Source organism: Plasmodium fragile (genome assembly GCF_000956335.1).
Source record: "Plasmodium fragile strain nilgiri unplaced genomic scaffold supercont1.117, whole genome shotgun sequence".
Classification (NCBI taxonomy): domain Eukaryota; phylum Apicomplexa; class Aconoidasida; order Haemosporida; family Plasmodiidae; genus Plasmodium; species Plasmodium fragile.
In genome coordinates this window covers 1-19,954 of record NW_012192697.1, presented here as the reverse complement: position 1 = coordinate 19,954, position 19,954 = coordinate 1, and the positions used below count along the sequence as shown (strand labels likewise).

At 31.3% G+C, this 19,954-nt stretch overlaps 5 protein-coding genes across 5 annotated transcripts in view; 2 read left to right on the top strand and 3 right to left on the bottom strand.

The window, feature by feature from the left end:
• AK88_05326 (uncharacterized protein) overlaps nt 1–3,207 on the top strand; it is a gene marked incomplete at both ends in the record, with an annotated part of 5,922 nt that extends 2,715 nt beyond the window's left edge. The window contains one exon of the mRNA XM_012482928.1: nt 35–3,207. Coding sequence (XP_012338351.1) covers nt 35–3,207 — 3,173 coding nt within the window. The remainder of the gene's footprint in view (nt 1–34) is intronic.
• A 2,920-nt stretch (nt 3,208–6,127) lies between these two features.
• On the top strand, nt 6,128–7,147 carry AK88_05325 (uncharacterized protein; the record flags this gene model as incomplete). The annotated part of the gene is made up of 1 exon (XM_012482927.1): nt 6,128–7,147. The coding sequence occupies one exon, from the start codon at nt 6,128–6,130 to the stop codon at nt 7,145–7,147; it is 1,020 nt and encodes a 339-aa protein (XP_012338350.1).
• Nucleotides 7,148–9,415: 2,268 nt separating this feature from the next.
• Nucleotides 9,416–10,615, bottom strand: AK88_05324 (uncharacterized protein; the record flags this gene model as incomplete). Its single annotated transcript, XM_012482926.1, has 2 exons — nt 9,416–10,372; nt 10,535–10,615. 2 exons carry the CDS (start codon nt 10,613–10,615, stop codon nt 9,416–9,418), a joined length of 1,038 nt encoding a protein of 345 aa, XP_012338349.1.
• A 3,089-nt stretch (nt 10,616–13,704) lies between these two features.
• Nucleotides 13,705–14,340, bottom strand: AK88_05323 (uncharacterized protein; the record flags this gene model as incomplete). The annotated part of the gene is made up of 1 exon (XM_012482925.1): nt 13,705–14,340. One exon carries the CDS (start codon nt 14,338–14,340, stop codon nt 13,705–13,707), a length of 636 nt encoding a protein of 211 aa, XP_012338348.1.
• Nucleotides 14,341–17,985: 3,645 nt separating this feature from the next.
• AK88_05322 (uncharacterized protein) lies at nt 17,986–19,833 on the bottom strand (the record flags this gene model as incomplete). The annotated part of the gene is made up of 1 exon (XM_012482924.1): nt 17,986–19,833. A coding segment is annotated over one exon (1,848 nt), but the record flags the coding sequence as incomplete, so codon positions are not given.
• Nucleotides 19,834–19,954: the final 121 nt, after the last annotated feature.

The following is a 19,954-nucleotide window of genomic DNA, read 5'->3' as shown; positions in this document are numbered from 1 at the left end:
GAACCCTGCGACGATATCGACCAACCTTATGAAGAACCCTGCGACGATATCGACCAACCTTATGAAGAACCCTGCGACGATATCGACCAACCTTATGAAGAACCCTGCGACGATATCGAAGGAGTATATTCTGACGAACAGTGGGAGGAAGCAGGTGGACAGGGTGATTATGAAGAGCAGGAAGAAGAAGCCATTCTAGAAGAATGGACACCAGATGAGCAAGAGGTACAAGAAGAAGTACATTATGATGGTGAAAGGAACATAGAACATGATGCAAGGGAACAAGTAGTCGATAATGGAGACATATTAACTGCCGAAGAATCAGTCACTGAGTCTACAGAATCAATCGTTCTGGATATGGAACCACTCGTTCAGGCTAAGGAAGCAGCTGCAAAGGACAATGCAGAATCTGTTACGGGAGCAACAAAAGTTCCCGGACCAGCAACAACGCAGGAATCAGATGAACAAGTAGGGGTCAAAAGACATGACGTCCTAGCTGATGCCATATATGATGATGTCTCCACAGTCCCCAAATCACATGATGCGCTAGATAATGATGACAAGACCAGGCAAGGGAGGAAGCAACAAAGGATGGGGAAAGGACATACAATCGAGAAATATGAAGGCAACGTAGCAGAAGATAGAGAAAAATATGGAATCCATAGGTCGATTGAATTCCACTACGAAATGTCTTGTTTCGATGAAAGATTGAGCGATTCTGAAATAAATAAAAAATTAGAACAAATGGAAGAAGAACCTCATACATGGGAATTACTGTCCCTATACTGGCAATCATACAGAAATGAAAGAAGTAAATATCTGAACCAAAAACTCTTAAACCCAAGAAACAACCAACCCATTGAAACTATCCAAAAATATAGCACGACCTGGAATAAATGTGAGGAGATAATTAATAATAACTTGACAAAACAACATGAACATGTTAGTGAAGTATTTTATACCATAGTTGAAAAGGAAAATTGGAACACACATGAATTCCAGAAGATTTTATATGATTTCAGAGATTCATGGAAACAAGTCACGCTTAAAACAGCAGACGAATGCATGGCCATTATTGAAGAACCAGTTTCTTTGGAAGTCATATACGTCGAGAATGATCCCCGTAAAATAGGGAAAGGGGATCCAGGCTTTACAGTTCCGGTTATGCCGTATGACTCCAAGGGGAAACTGGATTCCAAAGTTGGAGCAGATGAATTGTCAGTGTCCTCACAGAATGAGGAAGAGGATGAAAAAAAAAAAAAGGAACCTAGAGGATTCCTTAGTAAATTAAGACATATGTCACTTACACGTGACGAAAGCTGCACCATCGTTTGGCTCGCTTCCTCTTCCTATATAACATTGATGTGTGTCGTCGGGTCTTTTCTAGGTAAATCATTATGGCTCGCATCCGTGATTTTAATTCTAATAGGCGTAGGACTTAATCTGCCAATTATGGCAATGAGGGCACGCCTTGCCTGGAAACACTCAGATGATTTGAGGGATTTTTTAAGCTACATATCCTCCTTAAGAGCAAGAACAAGACGAAACATCAGAGGATTCTTTAGCCCAGTGACAAATATTATAAATACGAACAAAAATTGGGTCATTACCGCTTCCGCCTCTTTTGCCGTTTATATAACAATGCTGTTTTTCTGTGCTTTATTTGCGCCCACAATAGCGGTTGCCCTATTCGCTCTTGGAGCAGCAGAGATCATAGCAGTTATTTTGTGGATGGTGCTATTGAGGTTCCACAATGTAAGAAGAAGGTTAGAAATGTCACATAGAAAGTTGAAGGGCAAAACTTCCCGAAAAGGAAACAAGAAACATCAAATACCCGAGGAACCTTCACTGGAGGGTGGCGCTGACATGCAAACACCAGAACAAAATAATCAACTTCCCGGCAGTCCTAGTGAAGATCCCTTTAAGGAACCAATCGTTCAGGATACGGAAGATGCAAAGGACATAACACAATTTCATAGGGGAGAAACAAAAGTTCCTGGACAAGAAACAACCCAGGAATCATATGGCCACATAAGGATCAGAACACTATACGTCCCAGCTGATGCTGTACCTGATCATATCCTTAAATGCCTGGAATCATATGAGGAGATTAATTATAATGATACGGAAAAACAAAAACAGGACAGGAAAATGAAAAAGGCAGGACATACAATCGAGAAATATGAAGGCAAAGTAACAGAAGATAGAGAAAAATATGGAATCCATAGGTCGATTGAATTCCACTACGAAATGTCTTGTTTCGATGAAAGATTGAAAGATTCTGAAATAAATAAAAGATTAGAAGAAATGGAAGAGGAACCTCATACGTGGGAATTACTGTCCCTATACTGGCAATCATACAGAAATGAAAGAAGTGCATATTTTGCTCTTAAAAAATATTTAAAAGAAAAATTTTTAGAATTCCAAAAAGAACAAACTATTCCAACTCCCGCCACATGTATCAACAAATGGGAAAAATGTGAAGAAATAGCTAGTAGTAACTTCTCAAAACAGCATGAACATGTTAGTGAAGTATTTTATACCATGGTTACAAAGGAAAAATTGAGCAGAGATGAATTCAAAGAGATGTTAAATGACTTCAGAGCTTCGTGGAAAGAAGTCATTATTAAGACAGCAGTCGAATGTATAGCTCAGTTTGAAGAACCAATTTATTTGGAAGTTATATACGTCCAGAATGTACCCCATGTCTTTGGGCTGAGGGTTGTAGATGGTACGGTTCCGGTTATAGCGCATCACACTAGCGGGGAATTAGATTCATCAGTTGGAGCACAGCGATCATCCCAAGTTTCACAGAATGAGGAACAAGCCGAAAAAGCAGAAAAGAAGCCCGAGGAACCTTCACTGGAGGGTGGCGTTGATAAGGAAACACCAGAACAGAATAAAGGCCTCGCTAGTCCCACAGGAGATCCTTCCAAGGAAACTGCTCCCGTTGACAAGTCGGAGAAATCAGAAGCAACGAAGGAACCAGAAGTCGCTGAGAAGCAGGAATCACCCGGGAAACATAAACTACCGTGGTCACTGAAATTACCTGAGCAACCAGAAGTACCTAAGAAACCGGAGGTACCTGGAAAAACAGAAGTACCTAAGAAACCGGAGGTACCTGGAAAAACAGAAGTACCTAAGAAACCGGAAACACCGGGGAAACCGAAACTACCGTGGTCACACAAATTACCCAAGAAACCATAAGTATGTTCCGTATTCTATGTCTGGTAGGCAACTTCAAAAAGTTACAGTATGCTACTATATATTTGTTAGTTTTACCTGTTTATACCATTCCGTACTACTTGTGTGATAGGGCTTATTCATATTTGTAACATTTATCTTGGACTTTGGTCCTAAATTATAATATTGTTTTTATTTTCTCAGTACACATGCCTTGCATATATATTTTGCTATTTGTTTATGTAATGAGTTCTTTATTGATATTATAGAGAGGAATCACGTTTTTAAATAAGTGTGCGCTCCTGTATCATACATATATATACGTATATTTTTATATTAATAATTCATAATTTTTTACATTCTATATGTAACATATATTATATAATTATTACCCTGGATACATTGTGCATGCAGTACCTTTATAAAATGCAACAAGCTTTTTTTTTTTTTTGTGCTTCAAAAAATTTTCCGCCGGACATATATGTTCCTGTTCCACATTATAATTATTTCCATGATAATACCATTGCGCGCTAGCAACATACGCGCTGATGTACAACCAGGTACAAAAACACGAGTACACACTGTAGATGCTACTGTTACGACAACAACACCATCCAATGTGACAGCATGCATTATGAAAACAAGGGAACCTGTCAGCCCCAAGGTTCAGCGTTTTCGGTTCAGGATTCCGGGTTAAGCTGGTCAGGGCTTAGGGTTTAGGGATTTTAGGTTTAAGGTTTTGGACATTATGATGTGCGTTCTGCAGAAATATATAGGGGTAGCATATTATTTTATAAACTGGCCACGAAGAAAAGAAAATTAATTAGTAGGAAATTACATTCAGAATGTAGGTAAATGCACATATGGTTATTCCTCTACATGAATGAAGAATAATTTATTCTTTCCTTTTTTAAACAATAAAAATTGCGGATTCCTATAAGCGCATAAAACAGCTTCAATTGTTATAGGAAAAGGAAAAAGGAAAAAAAATGAATAAATCACCTGAATGTTTTATTCTGATGCTAATTATAGAATATCTATTAAAATTCAATATAAGGAAAAGATGGTAGCATACGGTTCTGTAACTGGAAAAATAAAAATAGCCACGTACCAATTCAATTTCTTATAAATGTAACATTATATATTAGACGCTGCTTGTGTGAATTAGAATGACAACCCATATTCTGACATATATTTTCACACATGGAAAGGTGAAACATATTGCGTACACATACGTCATGTTTCCCTTTGTTAATTAAATAAATGGAGTAAATATTATGTCAAAAATGATTCTGCATCCTGTAATTATTTTAAACCCATTATATTAAGTTCATAGGACATAAAATAGGATATTTGTATTTATTTCAATGTTAACCTCAAATATAACCCCTTTAGAAGAAAAAAACATCCATACAATGTGCGCATAAACCTTTAAAGGGTTAGAAGTGAATCTACTTTTTACTTTATTAATTAGGAGGAATAAAATGATTTATTCATAATTTCATTATGCACATACTGTACAACATTTTATATATTAAAACATTTAGAAAATATTTCTACAACAGTAAGATTTCCTTTACATCTATTACTCGACCCCACAAAAAAAAATTTATTAGTATTTTCTGCTCTAATAATTTTTACTTCGCCCTCCTTTTTCTTAATTTATGAAAATTATAATATTTAATCTATGCGGCTAAAATTTGTGTAAACCACCATACGCAATTGTTTTTTTTTTCGTCCCACCTGCTTAAATTGCTCAGTGAAGTTATATGAAGACTAAAAAATTTAAGTGAAATAAAAGAACCAATAATATTGAATTAAGAAATACGATGAAATGAACAAATAACATTATGTTCAAGGAAGAAAAATTACCTTAAAACATTACAATAATTTGTCATTATGGGACTTATTTGTAACCTATACTTCGACTACATTTTACTATATATATTCAACGTTCCACTTTTCTTGAGTTCTGTATCAAAAACAATTCATTATCCCCAAGAATATATTAAAGGGTTCGTATCTAACGTATAAACGTCCTAATATCAGTATGCATTTGTAATTTCATATGTTTACATGAAGTTTAAACAATACATCCTTACATTATATTTATTTTCAATTCTTTCTACAAATTTATACGTATAATACTAGCACAAAAAATGGGGGGAGTAACTTTTTCTTCCTAAAAACACATGCCAATACGGTAACATGCTTAACACACAAGGAATGGACCCTGCCACATATATACTATAAATTATTCTTTGAATATATCACATTTTAACCTATTCCAACTGTTTATTTGGAGATAGCTTATTTAATTACCTCCTTCTTTAAATGTTCGTTCCGTATAAAAATTCGAACTTTGTATAGACTTAAATTAATTATAAAGGGGAGTAACATATTAGAATAATCCATGTACATTTTTCCATTCGCATGTTGTAGTAATGGAACACCCCATATATTACCCTGCATGGTGTAGTACTGCACATACATAATTACTCTGCTGCATTCCATTAACATTGAAAATGGTGTGTACTATAGAACATAATGTAGGAAAAATTTTGAAGTATCACAATTGTAGATGTTTAAATAAGGAAAAATTCTCTTCATCTACCAGACTAAACATTGGACGCTAAAAAAAGAGGACTGTATACAATTTTAAACGGAACAAAGTTTAAACAAAACAACATATATCATGTTAGCCATTTTGTCGAAAATTTTTATGTTATTCATTTTGCCATTAGTGTATCAATATGATAATAGCTTGGTATGTATTATATGTATAATAACATTTCAACATCATGTTCATTTTAATTTTTTTTAAAAAAGCATAAAATTCTGGATAGTGATGCGGACATTAGCACATTTCCTTTCATTTATAATCATGCAGTCATTATAATTTCTTCTTTCTTTTTAGAGTTCATGTAGCATAAACCTAAAAAGGATGCATATCGTGGCTGCGATATTCCAACTAAGAACTAGTAGACTATTATTAGCAGACGTCGATGCGCAACCTGAACCAGTACGTGAGTTAGAATCCAACTTCCCAAAAAATAAGGAGCGAACCCCAGAATACCCAAGTGATGTTGTAGCTGTGCATCCAGAATCCCCGTCAAAATATGAGTACAAAGGAATTTCATTACAGGATGGAAAAAATTTAAGCTATTCTGATGATAATCATATATTAGAAGAAAATAAGAAAGAACAACTATTAAAATGTGTGCAAGATGAACAAGAAGTAGAAACGAATCAGGAACAGCTCAATCCTCCACAACAGGAAATAACGAACGTCAAAATGATTAATGCAGCAGATCATAAAAAGAATTTTGGACAGGTTTTAAAGGACATTAAAACAATGAAGGTGAAAGCGTTGAATGCAGAAATAACCAATGTAATGGAATATAAAAAAAGGATAGATAAAGAACTTGAAAAAATTAATATGATGTTGGAAAAATTCAAGGAACAGAAAATAATGAACGCAGAAGTGCGTAAAATGAAGGACCGTCAAAAGGCCTTAAGGGGAACTAGTTATTTTATCAAGAAAAAGTGCAGCGCTGATGTGCCCTCTGGTGTAGACAGTATGGAGGGCATTACAGAAACGGAAGGAGTCGTACTTAACCCTGTCCGAATGATAGACTCTCGAATAGAAAAAACACTATTTAGAACGTTCAATTACATAGATGAATGTGAACACAATCCCAATATTACCAAAACTCAATATAGGCTCTTGAAAATTAAGAAATATGGCAGCATACTTGCCTTACCATTTCTAATCGCATTATCCTCACTTGGATTTTACGCGGATGTAAGTTTGCATTGGGTGATCTTTGTATTTTGCGCCTTGAGCTTTATAATATTCTTTTACATCCTTGTAAAGACCTTAAAATATGACCTGAAATCTCACGGTATACGTAAGCCCCTTTTCATGGATTACGTAAGAAGCTTCAAAAGGTGTATAAAATGAATTGTTAATTGATTCTGCCGCGTGTATAATTCATTTTGATTACTTGATATTTACCCGTGGTATATAGCTATTTCTGAGAACTTGGGGAATTTCCCCATGGTTTAATTTGTTCTAACTAGGAATGCTTCACTTTTTCACTTTTCATTTTTTCCTAATGGCATTTACATGATTTTTTCGTTGCAGTGAATACTGTAAAATAATATCTTCGTACACACGAACCTTTTTTGTTTCTTTTTTGAACCCGTGATGATTCCAAACAGTCTTACCTTTAAAAGACGAATATTTGATACATTCATCAAATATAAGGAGCAGAACATAAGGAACCGTTTTGTCAACAAAACGCTGTTATATATATAGCATTCAGAAAAAAATATAAAATAAAAAAGGGAAAAAGAAAAAACACATATTTATTTCATATGTATACGCTATATGAAAAGCTAAGGAACAAACATGTTTACAAGGAATATTTCAACAGTAAAATTATTTAAAAAGAATAAATATCTACGCAGCGAAAAATAATGAATGCAATTCGGAACAATACAAATTAATTATATGAACAAATCAAAACAAAGGATTTATTTTTAGAACACGATATTCGTTAAATGTTTAACAATATTGTATCGTTTTCGTTCCCTTTTCATATTAAAGTTAATTCAACTGTAAAATCAAATGTTATATGAATGATCAGAATATTTGCATGAATGCAGTAGTATGCAGTTTTTAAAATGTAGCACTACTAATCCAAAGTATAAACCATATCCATGTTTCCAGCAGATTCTCCATTTCTCATAAACCTTTGTTTACAGAGAATTCCTTAACATGTAGCGTATCGATAAATGGGTCTATAAGAAATATGGTTATTATGAATTTCAATTTGGCAAGTAATATAATTGTGTCACATCTGTATAAGCACTGTTTTTCCGTCTTATGCTATGCAAAGCATCCTGCTTGCACGAACAACATCTACAAATTTTACTATTGACCTCAGTTGCAGATTCTTTTGCATTCCTACACAATTTGGTGTTCCATTTGGTGATTATTCTTTTATTTGTTTCTTCACCTAACACAAAAACATGCATTTTTCCTTAAATACCTTCATATATTAGTACAAATACAAATGGTTCCTTCTTAAATGGTGCATTGATCTATAATGTAAATATATTTTATAAAGCACTAACTTTCCTGCTTGTAGTATGCAATATTCCCCTTTCTAATAGTTATGTTGTGCGAAGCAGAACAGAAAAATGGGAACTTGCAGTACAGGAGAAGGATATAAGGAATGAAATACTGTTCCTAAAATTATAGACATAGTGCTTCACAGCAAGTGAAAATAATATTTTATGAAAACTTTTATATAGTTCTTAAATAAGTTAATGCGCCCATATAGTGATCAAATCAAAAGCATAAAAATGGAAGAATACACATGCTCTGAATCTTAAGCGTATATCAAAATGAGTAAGAAAAAACAAACCATAAACAGAAAGGAATAATGAATGTGTATCAGCGTGTGTATGTGTGTGTATTTGTAAATGCGATACGAAAAGTCAAAGAGTTGATATATATATATATATATACTTTCAAAAATTGTATATGGATAATTATACATTTATGGAACAAATGTGAATAGGTATTATAATGAAACTATGAAAAAAAATATTGTTTTTAAAAATATAGTTAGATATTATGTAGAATCCTAAAATAAGGTATTATAAAAATTTAACATGATTAAAATGAATGAAATAAAAAATATAAATAAAAACAACAATAAAAAAATGATATAAATATCTTTCATGCCACCAAAAATATTAAATAAAAATCAAATATACTTGTAAAATATATTATATAGAATTTTAACTAATGATTGAAGTAACCTTCGCATACTTAAAAAATTAATAACGTGTACATTACACGATAAACACAATTAACACAGTTGTATCATTGAATAATGCACGCATTAATTGGTTATATGTGAATAAATACCATTTTTTATATAATATAAACAAAAAAAAAGGGAACCTCCCAAATTGTTTTCTTTTGCATAGTTATAGAAAATTAACAATTTATGTAAATAATCATTATTATGAATGGCTTAATAAGAAATACAAAACAATTTCTTCTAATAAAACGTCAACAAGTAATATTCCTTACCTGTATATTAACAATGCTGTATATTTATTTTTACTATACATGAATACATTAATCTTTAATGTATTTAAATTATTCTTTTCAGGGAGTTAACAAATAATATACTTTTGGTATACGTTTTCTTCATTTTCCCATTATAACACCATGTTTTTTGAAAGTTCTGTGCATTTTTCTTATCCTAATATATCCTTTTAAATAATAGTAGCTCATATATAACAGGAATTGACCTGTAATAATAGACATTATGGCCATTGCAACGGATGCAAAACTTGTCGAAAGGAACAACAGTAAAAATACAGAAAAAATATTAGCTTGTATTATAAGTGGCAAAAATACCTTGTGCCTCCTAAAATAATAAAAAATCTTGTCTTTTCTACTTCGAAGCTCCAAAAATTCACGTTCTGCAGAATAATTCTTTGCTTTTATGTAACGCATAAACTCTATTTGAAATTGTATATCTATTTTGCTAAGTAGATTTATGAATTTATCACATATGCATTTCTTTATACGGTAATAATCGTAGTGTTCCGCCACTTGAAGATCCTTGTTATTTGGTGGTACGGGAAGGTTTACTAAATCTTTATTACTTACTTCTGGCTTCTTCTGTATTTCATGAACATCATTACTTGGTAGTTCCTTACATTCGATGAGTCCTTCCCAATAATCAACATTTTCTTCTCTTCTATAGTAACCATCCTCTGGTTCCTTAAGAAAATTATCATCTTCATTACCATAAGTACTAGCATTGGATCCTGTATTAATTTTTTCATTTATGAACTTATCCTTTCTTTTCTCAAAATGTCCACCACGTTTCTTTCTGGATCCTGATTTATCAGGTTTGTCACGAAATCTCATATCTTGCATTTCATCCCGAGCATTAGGTTTATTCTTCGTTTTATTTAGGGATCCTCTTCCATAATGATCCTCATCTTCTAACACATTATATTTTTTTCCTTTTAAATTTACATTTCTCCTATGTGCAAAATGTTCGTGTCTTCCACATAATAACCTGCTATTCTTTACATCTAACTTTTTATTTAAGTTTATTCGGTGTTCCCATGATTCCCACAAATTAGTCGACTACACGAAAGACAAAGACAAAACGTACATAAAAGTCTTAGAATGATATGCTTTTGTTTTTCGTTACTTTTGCATTCATAAAAACTAAGATATTCTTAAAATAGAAGTGTAAACTAAACAGAAAGGTATCTAATGTATTAATCTATAATTAATTATTGTTACCCCATAACAATTGGGAGTTACCCATACTAAGGCGCTAAGTGTAAGAATTCTAATTAAAGGGAGCCCGAATATTTTTTTCATCAATTAATACTTTAGATGTACCATATATTATTATTATCAAGAATGAGAAATGTGTTCTTTTATATTATCAATGCAAAAAAAAACTTCCTTCCTATGCCTGCTCTAATTTGTTTTAAAAGTATATTATAAATTTTTCCCCGCTAAAACTAAAACATGATAAATTAAATTTATATTTTACCATACATATTTTATAAAATTAAAATAAAGAAAAATGAAAAAGGAAAATAACAGAATCACATTAAATAAATATTTCATGCAAATTCACACAAAAATATGAAATCACCATAAAATTAAGAATAGCATATTCATTATTATTCGTTAAATATTTAGAATATAAAAAGGAGAATAATATTCTTCTGTAAGGATTAATTCTTAAAGTATTTTACTCACTATATATATTATGTGGGAAAATAAAAGGGAAAAATAATAAATATCGACAGTTCTACAAAACTTTCAACGCCTCATTTTAAGAAATGAAATATTATATAAAATGTAAATAAATTTTGCATTCATAAAGAACAGCAACCTTCATAATTATGAAAATTCTAAGTATTTTCCACAGCTCACACGTCATAATTCTTCTTAATTTATATTTAAAACGATTTTTTTTTTATAGTATTGTTTGTCGTAATTTAATAAATGATTTTAATTATAAACATTAATTGTTCAATTATAAGAAAAAGTAAAATAGCAATTAAATTTTTTTTTCCAATTATATAAATTATAATATATTGTGTTATTATTTTATACATATTATGTATTTCTTTTTTTTTTTTTTTTTTTTTTTTTTTTTTTTTTTTTTTTTTTTTTTTTTTTTTTTGCATTCCTTGCTCCTTTTAATTGCGCACACATTTTTTAAAAACACTAATATTTTAAATTCCTAATCTCAAATATATAAGCCTGCACTATTTTTATATATTTTAAAAAAAACTAAAGTACATAAAGTGGTATCATATATTTTTTTTACACTACAAATATACAAATTGTTATTTTTCCCTAATTGGAAAATATATATTTTATTTATCGCTAAATATTATGGCTGCAAAGAATAATAAAAAAAAACCAAAAAATCTTTCTACAAAGTACAATTAGGAAAAAATGTTTTCATACTGAATTTGTATCTTTAAACTTTATGCTGCTTAACTGTTATATGCTCCTTATTATGTGTAAATTGCACACGTTAAAAACAACATATTAGTATAGTTTTAAATCCTCAGGAAACCTTTGTTATGTTTTTAAATTGTTCAAAATAGAAAATGTAAAAAGATGGCAACTTAGAATTTGCTGATGCTTAATGTGTACGGACACAAAATATAGGAGCACATGGTTTTATGGATTCTTATGCACAAGATAAAAATGGAATTTTTTCAATTTATATAGGTTATAAGTTATTGCTGTATTATCATACAATTAATCCAGCGTATTGATATATTCATGGACATACCAAATAATATATAGTTATATTAAAAATGACTATTTCCTTTGAATATTTTTTTTTTTTTTTTTCTGCGATTTACTTTTCAGTAAAATAATGGGGGGTATGCTCTTTTCTGCCTTTTCTGTTTTCGTTAAGTTGCTAATTATGACATATATTCATTATGATTGCTACGTTTGCTTAAATGAATATATCGCTATTATTATATAATTCGAAAAACAGATGCACTTAATGACTTTTCCGTCCGTTATTTTCATATAATTTTATAACTTCCTGATGTAACACCACAACAGCAACAAAAAACATATTCATCAACGCCTCATTGTATCCTATTTTCGAGGCTACAATCACGGCATTCAATTATCATGTTTTAGCAGTTTATTCTATCTCATTCCTGAAACATAGTTGATATAAATTATAGACAACGCGATTAATCCCATAAGACATTAGATCATTAGACGTACATCCACATTGTTATTCTTAAACATATATATACTATGTGCCACCCTTGCAGAATAAAGCAAATTTCAGGTACAGTTTATGAAATTATGTGTATGCTGAAATATATATTGTACAATAACACGTTTAAAAAATCGTGCTTTTCTTCCCTTGATATCTGCAATTTTAGATATCATATACGATTATATAATGTTATATTTTTTCCTTAGATTAAAATATATACGCACACAATTAGAAAAACTGAAACGATCACGTACATTTGAGTGAATACTTAATATTAACTCATTTACGCCCGTTTTTCATTTTGCATTCCTCCTTCTAGATAATGAACACTATTTCTCATTTTTCACTTATTTATACATCTCTACACGATTCTTTATTTCCTTATATTTCTCTTCTCCTATTTCGATTTTACCATTTTTCTTACTATTTCGATAGAAATTAGAACCACAATGCACTATTTATTTTTAGCATTATTTGACCCTACTAATTATGTGTACTGGCTTTATAAATACCCTAATATATGTACGGCAACTGTGAACGTTTTGTTAGTTTAAGTCCCGCATTAGAAATATATACAACTAGTTAGCGATTTCGAACAACATGAAGCTACGACAAAATATATGATGCAAGCGCAAAATATACACACCTTTATCTTTATTTTTATATTAGTGGATCAAATATTTCTTTTTTCTCTTATTTGTTTTTTCCACATTTTTTAAAACTATGGATTAAAAAAAGGGTGAACGCCGCAAGAAAGAATATACACTTGTTAAAAAAGTTGCTTATATTTTATATAAAAAGAGCCTTGAATAAAGAATTCTTATGAAAGTGCGTCTATTTTTACGAGAAAATGTAGTAATGTGACAGTGAAGTGTACACTGCACAATAATAATTTTACATTGGGTAATGTAGATTCCTTAAAAAAAAAAATAAATAAAAACAAGAACAAAAACAAAAAGATATTATTCTCTATGTTTAAATTTATACTCAGATAGGAACAAAAATAACATTGTTATGGTATGATATATTAATTGCATACTGTACACTTATTCTTTATCCGAATTTTTTATCATCAATTTGGGACTTCATTTCTATATAGTTCTCGTTCACACATTTGTCAAATTGTAACAAAAAAAGTTGTTACACATATTTAACACTTTTGTACATTTTACTTTTGAACATACCATAATGTTTATTGACTCTTATTTCTAGCGGATTCGACATTTTCTGCTTGTTTCCAATATTTCCATGTAACTAATTGATAAATTCGAAATTCATTATCTTCTTTAACTTTTGCCATTTTTAAATGGTTCCAAGCTTTCTCCACCTCCAAATTTAAATCTTCAATATCTCCTTCCCGTATTTTATCATTTAATGCATCTAAAAAAAATTCCAATCCTGCTCGATGTTCCTCATTTTTAGCTTTACGGAAATAATCCAACGCTTCTACAATATTACACCATCTTTTATGCTTGGTTTCACTATCAGGTGTTGCTCCACTCTTTTTTCCAACGAAGGATTCATATGTTTTTAGTGTAATGGTGAGCCAATCCATATTTTCATCGTTTTCCAGTTGTCTCCACTCATTTTTCAATCTAGTTTCATAGTTGTTATTCTCTAATTGCTCAATCTTACCTTCATCATTATTGTTATAATCTATTATGTTTAATATGTCTACAATGTTCTCAGATAAATTATTATCTGATAATTTTCGAGAACAATTTGGTTGAAGTGAAACCACCCAAGATACAACGAACTGGTTAATGCCTAAGCTGTTATATATAAAAGGATGCCAAAAGGAAATAATGAAGAAAATGAGATTTTGCATTCTTTCATTTCAGTCTCCTCTTTTGAAATACATACATGCATTTCTTAAACTAGTTTTGACATATATATGTAAATTTATGTATAAATATATCTATGTATTGACGTGCCCCATTCAGTGGCAAAAGATTTATTCTGTTGTCATTACCATACAAGGTAGGAAATTGCAAAAAGCCACCTCAAAATTATTTTGTACAACATTCTATAAATTATTAAATTTCAAAAATATACCCTAAACTGTATTGTCTTTGATAAACGGGGAAGCATAATAACCACTACTGATTGATGTAATTATTTACATATGCAACTAATTATTTGTATATTCAATAATACAACATATATAGTAAAAAACTATATAGTAAAAACTGTTATAAGAATTGATGGAATTTTTTATATTATATTAACGCATAAAGTAACTTTTTTTACAGAAGAATGAAAATAAAACATTCTTACGTAATTTTCATTATGATACGTTAACAATAATGGTTTACATATCTTTTTTTTTGTTTGTTTTTTTTTTTTGCGGAGTTTCATTTGATTCTCTTTTATATAAATAAAGGATTAGAACGGAAAAATCGGGATATTTGTTTGTTTGCTTACTTAATCTTTAAACTAAGAATGATAATGTTATTTAATTACAGTTAAGAAGGCAATAGATATAGGACAGTATTTATTACTCTTTTACAGCGAACATTATTTAAATTTAATTTTACTCCGTAGGCTTTGTTAAACATATAAAAGCGAATGTATCACCTTTTTCATAAAATGCATCAGCATATCTCACAGTTTTTATATAACAAAATTTTAAGTTAATTCTGATAAAATGTTGATTGTAATAAATATTTCTACCTTAAATAAGGACACTACATTGCTCTATTTCATATTTCACTTTGTTCTTATTATCTCCCAATTTGTCTTTTCTTTTTGCGTTGTTCTTATAAAAACGGAATCGCGAGTGTAAAACTATACAGAAAATTTTTGACATTACATTTAGCATTGTTTTCGCTTATTTATGTTTTCTACTTTTAAATTTATATTTTATGGTATTCTCTTTTTCTTTTTTTCTTAATTTAAAAATTGATAATTCCATACATATTAAAAATCATATTTCTTAATAGAAGAATTCATACGTTGAATTCTATTTGGTTGTATTCTTAACTGGACTCAGCTATGTCTGTTATGTTCTTTTGCATTTTCTTTACTAACATATAATTAAGTACAACTTATTTCGTGTTTTAGCATAGACAAAGTTAATACTTAATTTTAATCATATACATTTATGAAATATGGAATTATTCATTTTTTCTAATTCTTAAAGAAATATGAAAAATTGAAAAGATTAATGTAAAATTATTGTATGTGTATTATTATTATACATGTTCTTTTCTTTTTTTTTTTCATTCAATTTTGTCTCCAAGAACTGTGCGTTCTAATTAGTTGAAAAGGTTGTTTCTAATTATTTAACAAATGTTAGATTCAGGACAAGTCCATAAAAGGACAATTTCCATAAAATAATATTTTAATAACAATATATATCTTTCAATTTAAGGTACATCGTTTTATAAATATAAGCAAGGGAAACTTTCAAAAACGAAAATGGTTTAAGTAACTAATGTGAAAATCTTCCGACATAGTACATCGTGAAAACAATAAACACGAATGTAAAAAAGACGTGCATTAATATGATTAAGGGAAAAAGAAAATAATCTCTGCTATTTTTATGGTAAACAAAAATAGTAATTCTTTTTAAACAAGAAAAAAAAAAAAAGAAAAGAAAAAACATTTTGCACATTTATAGATTGATATATATAACTACAAATTATTCTTGGACTTCACTTATAGCAGAAACCTGGTAACCCCCCATCTTATTATGAATATAATTCTGCATAACTATATTATAAAAAGGAATTTTATAGGAGTAAACGTTGCGGTAAGGAAATTAAATTAACTCATCCTTGCTGGCTACTGTTCTATTCTTGTTATTCATTTCAGTGTGCACCTAACATTTTGCCATGACCCCCTATAATTTCGACTGACGCGCCGAATTTCTATTTGCTGCTCTAATGTACTGATCCAAACAACACAAATACGAACAACGAGCCCCACATTTTGCCAATAATTACTTCGTATGCACCTTTAATATTCTTAAGAATTCTTCTATTGTTTCGGATATTTATTATTCGACATGTCCCTCAGGAGTTTCGCCACCATATAACATGTTGTAATATAACATTCATAAACTGCACTTCTGATGCAAATAAATGTGAAACTGGATCAGGACAAAGTACAATATGATAAAAATAATTTCCCGGTTTCTATTACATCATTATGGCGTCATTTCTACTTCGACAGAGACCCCGATACCGTTATGTGTAAATTAAAAATGACCGTCTGTCTATAATGCTATTATTGAACAACATTAAGGAATCTCTATTAATACATAGCCTACGAATAGACGAATAACTACATGTGTGCGGAAGCACGAAGGTGTAAGAAAAAGCTCTTACAAATTGATAACAGACACCAATTATAAAGAATGTTCAAAATATACATAAGAAAAATGTACTTATACTCTATTTAACAGGAAACTAAAGATAAAACCTTCCTTCAGTATGATAATGTATTTTCCACGGCAATGTGCTCCTTATCACATGCATTAGTAAAGATTATTGTTACGCCAAATGTGTAATGTCCCATGTCTCCCTTTTATTTTTTTTTTTGTTATCCTTCAATATACATTCAAATTATGAATATTGTATTCTGTTTGTTGGTTAATATTCAAAAAAAAAAATAAACAGATGAAAGGAAAAAAAAAATTGTAAATTACACTAAAACGAACTTTTGCTCTATTGACAAAAGGATTAAATATCCTACAAGCTAATAAAAGCAAACACACTTGTTGCAAATACAAACAATTAATTGTAATTTAGATACTTAAATGAATATAGACAATACAAATAATTATCATAGTGTTTGTATATCATTCATGCATATGTGTGATATATTTTCTCATTTATTGAATCAAGCCGAACGACTGAATTGTATCAGCATTAATCAGAATTAATGTTATGTACCAAAGTATCATCATGAATAGTCCAGGGCGCTTGATTGTTGCATATGTTCAATATCTGAAAAAAAAATAAAAAGATTAAAGCAGAATGATATAATATTTCCCTTTACAATGAAATTTCTCTCCTGAAATGTGAATTACCGTTAGACATCATAGGGATCTTGTGACTACTATCACAGTATTCTTCAAACTCGTCAAATGTAGCTTCTTCAAGGCTGTACAATGGGGAAAGCGTGCATTTGTTATATATACATATATGTATATGTGCATATATGCATGGGCATAATGGCCACACATTTACAACCTCTTTGATACTTCAAAAATGGAATTCTTAAAATTAATGGTGCATTAACAGTATTTCTTATTTTATATTATTTTATTTCATTTTTCCTTCTAATTGTTATTTTATTGTTCATTCTATTTGTTATTCTAGTCTTTACTCTAATTTTTATTCTCATTTTTATTTTATTTTTTGTTTACTCATTGTCCATCAGATTCCGTGAAGTAATTAACAACAACAGTATCAGCAACACACCGCCCGCGGCAAAATAAGCCTGGCCTACAAAAAGAGTATATTGGTTACAAAAATTTTTGTAAAATTCGTAAACTCAATTTCTTCTTATTTACATAACATGCTCGTCTATTTATCATCATTTTGTACATACCTCTAAAGCTCCCTTTTGTAAAGCACTTGTATGATGGATCTTCAAATTCCCTTTTCATGCAATTAAAATACTCATCAGAAGCAACCACAAAATATTTCAAACAGAAATCCGATATTGAACAACACAAATTTTTACTTTTCTCTGTAGAACAGCTGCTCGATGACATCCTGTCTTCAATATATTTACAGTACATTAGAGAAATACTATTATCGCACTTGTGTACTTCAGACAGATATATAATTTCTTGCCTTGTTGCATTGACATCTCTATGTTCGTATCCTTTTATATCCAATTTAACATTACTCAAATTATTAAGGCTATTCAAGTGGTTGCTACTTGGATCTTTCGTAAAAGCACCTTTACTTATATGCTTTCTCATTTCTGTATTATCATTTTTGTTACTATCCTCGTGATGTTCTGCTATATCTATAGTTTGATCAGAATTGATTTCTTCATTCCACATATCATCATTTTCAAAATCATGATTCTGCAAATCCATTTCGATACTTCCATTTTTATTGTTAAAAATCTGGGTTGGTTCACTCGTAGTTCTATATACATTTCCGTTTGATTCTAAACTTTCAGTTGTACTTAGCAAAGTTCCATCCTCACTGTGTCTACTGTTAGGTGCAGAAACACCATATACACTAGGAGAAATACCAACAGCTTGTCTAGGAGGTGTAGCACTAGCTCCTTCTGCTTCTGCATCTTTCTCTATGTCAATTTGTGCCTTAGGTGGGCCCTGTCGGCTATCATCTGTGCTTTGTGTACCTGGAACCTCTGTAATATGCCGTGTATTAACTTCTTCACTATCATCCCCAGGTTTCGTATCAGTGCCATTATCAACTTCAGCATCTTTTCCAGCGGGAGCAAGGGAAACGTAGCCAGAAGCACCGGCTTCATCAGCAGCACCAGTATCACCAGTATCGCCAGCAAGGGAACCCAAATAATCCGCTTCACGAGTTGGGTTGAGAGCATCCGGTTGCTCAGGATCCCTGATTATAGTATTACGACGTTGGTTACCATAATCTGGTCTAAAAACATCTTCCGAAACAGTAGCTAGGTCAACAGTGGTACTGCTGTTATCATCCGGATTGTACGAACCGGAGGTACCGCTCGCTTGATGTGGGTTTGGAGATCCGTGTGTCAGTTTGGGTGAATTGTTATCCGGGAAGGAGCTGAATGTAGCAGAATCATGCATATTTCCACCCATTCCACCAACGCCACCTGGGTGAAGAGTCTCCATAGGGATCCCTGTACTATCCCCATTTGGGAAAGTGTCACCACCCTTACCATCTTCTGCATGTCCATCCGCAGTGACGACAGTAGTGGAACCAATGCCAGTGTCCACAGAATCGGAGGCATCACCAGTACCAATGGTGCTTGAACTGGAAGCGGAAGAGCCACTTGCACTAGGATCATTCGTTGTAACTATACCATGTTCATGGTTAGTTACTTTGGACGGCATCCCCTCCTCAACACCCTTAACAGTTTCCGCAACTCTAGTATCCCCTTTCTCGGAACCTTTATCAGTACGTGGATCATCTTCTATAGTATCGGAAGGATGTTTCAGACCATCAACAGAAACAGCACCATCGGGAGTAACTTGACTTTTGTTAGAATTATTTGCGCCACTGTTAACATTTCCATGCGTAACATCCCCCCCAACGTTCCCCCCTTTATTATTATCTACAGCCTTAATTATAGGATTCGACGTTGGTGCCTTAGATTTAGCAGAACTTTCTACATTTATCACGGAATCCTGAGTATGTGTCTTAATCTGTTCATCGGTACAAGTGCATAATTTAATATATGCATTATCACGTTTGTTAATTTCATTCTTAAAAGCCTCCTCCTTGAATTCACTTAACTCCGTTTTTAGT